This window comes from Etheostoma spectabile, chromosome 8 (assembly GCF_008692095.1).
Source record: "Etheostoma spectabile isolate EspeVRDwgs_2016 chromosome 8, UIUC_Espe_1.0, whole genome shotgun sequence".
NCBI classification, from domain to species: Eukaryota; Metazoa; Chordata; class Actinopteri; order Perciformes; family Percidae; genus Etheostoma; species Etheostoma spectabile.
In genome coordinates, this window is record NC_045740.1 from 25333138 (window position 1) to 25337391 (window position 4254).

Genomic DNA, 4254 nt, shown 5'->3' on the forward strand with positions numbered 1-4254 from the left:
TGCTTTTACAGGGATGTATTTTCATCTAGTACCATAATAAAACATGTATCACCTATTTTGTACTAAAATATTTAATGAATGTAACGTTTCAATGGTATTTCATAATAAATTAGTTTATTCAACCAATGATTGTGCAAGTGCACACTTTCATTAAAGATCTAAATGCACAATGCACTGTTTTGTAACATTTGACAGCCTGTGTTACAAGTGATGACCGTTTTGAGTTTTGTGTCTAGAGTTTTAAAAAATGACATCAAGGTTCTGAAATTAGTAGCAAAGTGGTTGTAAAAAAACTGTAACTTAATCCAATGTCTGTCTGTCAATACATCCAACACTTTGGTCCAGAGTTTTGCAAACCACGTTAACTAATTTTCATTTAGAGTTTCATGGCCCCCATCACAAGGAACCACCTGATATTGTGTCAAGCACCACTGTCAGTTTTACTTATGGGAATTATGTCCCTCCAAATGATGCACCTTGGTTCATGACTAACCCTTAAAAAAAAATTAGCTAGTCGCATTACACAGTAGCATTACATTACATTTAATTTAGCTGACGCTTTTATACAAAGCGACTTCCAATAACTGCATTCAACCATGAAGGGACAAACACAGAACAGCAAGCAGAGCAATCAAAAACAAGTACATCGACTTCAAATAAGCCAAACTACAAAGAGCTACATGTAAGTGCAACATGTAAGCGCAAAAGTTTTTTTTTACCATAAATCTATATAAATCTTGGGGCAATTGAAAGAGATCTGTTTAGCCTAGCAGTTAACATGACTATAAAACAATATAATCACAATTTCTTTATTTAATTTAATATTGAAATAACCTTTTAGAAAAGTTGAAATATTCATAACTAACTCACTTCACCGTGCCCAGCACATTTGTGTCAATTTGACTTACTTGCATTCACTTTATATGCAGATGATTTTGCTCTAAAATTTCCTTTGTCTTTAAACTTGTGTTGTGAGATATACTGAACATTGAAGCCTCTAGGGATTGCAAGAAGGGCTTTGGTCTTTTAGACTTGTTTATCATGTTAGTTCATAATTAATAAAACACATTCTTATTTTCATCTTTACTGTCTACTATGCACTTTGCTCAGTTTTTCAAAAAGACAACTTATGCTTTAAAGGTATAATATGTAGTAAGTCTCACTTACTGTTTATATATACACAGTTGGCCCCTCCTCCCCAGCTCAATGAGCGAGAGAGAGAACACAGCAGTGGTCGAGCGAGCTAGAGAGTAAATGAAGAGAGGGAGCACCAAACAAAGCAGTGAATCAGATAAATAAAAAGTTATTTTCTGATGGTCTCACAGCAATGTTGTTCTAAAGCAGAAATTAACACACCCACACCTCTGTGGAAAAGTGCAACATTTCTGGATTTTGTGCAAAAGCAGAGCGTCATCCTGTGTGTGTGTGTGTGTGTGTGTGTGTGTGTGTGTGTGTATGGGGTGCGTGTGTGTGTGTGTGTGTGTGTGTGTGTGTGTGTGTGTGTGTGTGTGTGTAGGTTAAAGTTGTGTGTCGGAATGAGGCGCTTCAGGGGCGTGACAAAGCGGCAGTCCCTGGAAATTAGAACAGGCTGGTATAACCTGCGCGGTGGTATTGGCTGGGGGGTTATACATCCTTGTGGGGCTGAAAGGTTCTCTGATGTTGCCCACAAATGCCCCGCACGCAGTAAAATAAGAAAAAAACGAGAAAATACAGGCAGAGGGAAGGGTCTCTGCAGATACAGACACTGCCACACACTTTTGGTGGTTCATGACTGATGACTGAGAGGAACTTTTGTACTGATTTACGCCTTACTTAGTACTTTTGCATTAGTCTATAAATTGTCTTTTAGTAAAATATTGCATATTATACTTTTAATTTCTTTATTGTTTCTTTTTTTCTTTTTTCACTCATCTGTTGAACAGTATGTCCACAAAACCAGGTTATCTAAATTTAACAAAAAACATGGTTTTAATATGTGCTGAATAATCTCATGTACCAAACTAATAGATAGTGTCAGACAAACTGATGCTGTCATTGCTAGTCCAAAACATTTAGCCTGTTTAGCCTCACTTGTATCTAACCTAGTCTTCGTGTTTCCCACTGTCTTATTTAACATAAAGTTCACAACTGCTTCTATTTAAAGAGAGCAATGTTCCTACCTCTTCATGGTGGACGCCAGTGTATTGACAGGGTTCCATGCCACACACTCCAACTGAGAGGTCATTTGATATAAATTTTCTCCGCTGTGGAGGGACAAATGTAGAAGAAAAGCTCATGAGCTGTGCATTGGACTGTCATTTAGCAGGGTTGAGTGTGTATCCATTTGTGGCTGTGTTGCCTTTTGTTGTCCATAGAAGCACTAACTATTGAAAAATGCGTGTGTTACACGAACACACACACACACACACACACACACACACACACACACACACACACACACACACACACACACACACTATTTAAAAAATGGGCCTCAGACAGACACTGAGAAAGATAAATTTTTCCACAATAGCCACTTTTCATTAAATACAGAAGATTCCACAATCATTCAGACCTGCCATGTCCTTAAACACACTGCCACAAACACACACACACACACACACACACACACACACACACACACACACACACACACACACACACACACACACTGGATTTATAGCTCTCACCCCCTAACACCACAGCCCCTCCATCACACCACCTGCAGACTCACAGCAGTCTGGACGGGGTAGATGTGGTGCCTGGTACCCTGCTCATTACACAGTTATTATTTAACAGTACAGCAGGGCACGCAGCCAGCAGAGCACACATGGAATTTCTGCTGAAGTATTGTTGGAATGGAGGCTAAGCACAAGATTTTAATGATCCATGATATTTTCAAATAAATAAGTGTCTGCTTCTCTTCTCTATTGCTGACTGATGGAGCCAATCACCAGTTCAGCATACATGCATTCAATGAAAGTAATATACTAGTAATAAATTTCTTTTAGGAATAATAGTTGAGATTAACAAAAAGTGCAACCATGGAAACATCAACTGACAATCTAAGGAAAAACTTTGCACCAGGTCTGCAGCAAGTGAGAAGTGCAGTGTAGGAACAGCTCTTTACTAAGGGTGTGACGAGATCTCGTTTTACGAGATCTCGCGAGATTAAACTTGACGAGATTTCTCGTCGAGGTGAAAATTGTCTCGTGAGGCGATGTGATGTCAGCGTGATGGAGCGTGAAATTACTATCGAGTCCCCCTGCCACTTTAAGTCTTTGTGTGGCAACATTTTGGTTTTCCTGCGGAAATGATAAACGGCGAAAGTGACAACAAGACGACACTATGTAACATTGTAAGAAAAAAATGCCGTATACCGCGGCTAACACGAGCACTATGCAAACACGCTTCCAGCACCACCACAGCTTCTACTAACTACTCCCCCGCGACGAAAACATTAAAAAAAATTAAAAAGAATTGTTTCTGTTGCACTTGTAGTTTTAAGAGAGCAGTACTTTGGTTTTGATACACTTACTGTGCATTTAAGTGTTTTTTTCTGTTATTTACACATTTATTTTTTATTTATTAACTGTTTATTTTTTTTAGTTCGGTTTGTGGAAGGATTAGATTTCTCGTGTGAAATTGTCCAGGGCAGAAGCCGGTTGGTAGAGTTTATACAAAACATTTTGCAGTGTTTGCCGTCCTTTACTGCATATAATTCATTAAAATAGTAAAAAAACATTAATCATTAACATTCATCATTAATAGTTGATTCAAAATGCACCTAAATTGTTTTGCATTTTGTGATTTTTCAGTTGATTAAAAAACTATTTTCCATTCATATATTTCACAGGATTTCTTTAATTTTTTTTTTTAAATCTCGTCTCGTCTCGTTCTCGTGAACCCCATTTTGAGAGGCGGCTCCGTTGATTTCTCGTCTCGTGGAGTAAGCGTCTCGTCACACCCCTACTCTTTACAGTGAAAGGTTCATTCACCACATAAAAAAAAATATCGTAACTTTAACGTTTCTGGTATCGTCCTTTGAAAAGAACGTCAATACCCCCTACTTCAACATCACCATGCTAACATGGTCACAATGACAATGCTAGCATGCTGATGTTTAGCAGGTATAATGTTTACCATCTTAGATTAGCATGCTAATATTTGCTAATTTAAAAGAACGAATAAATAAAAAATACAGCTAAGATGGATGGGGAGCCTGGGTCTGTCCGAGGTTTCTGCCTAAAAGGAAGTTTTTCCTCGCCACTGTCG

At 38.2% G+C, this 4254-nt stretch overlaps 1 protein-coding gene across 4 annotated transcripts in view; it reads right to left on the reverse strand.

Moving 5' to 3' along the window:
• The window catches only part of wt1a (WT1 transcription factor a), a gene marked incomplete at its 3' end in the record, with an annotated part of 39686 nt that overhangs the window by 9400 nt on the left and 26032 nt on the right, over positions 1-4254 (reverse strand). For 2 of the 4 annotated variants that reach the window (XM_032523744.1, XM_032523743.1), the window contains 1 exon segment: positions 2160-2243. In XM_032523744.1, the coding sequence (XP_032379635.1) occupies positions 2160-2243 (84 nt within the window). 4 annotated transcript variants of the gene reach the window in all.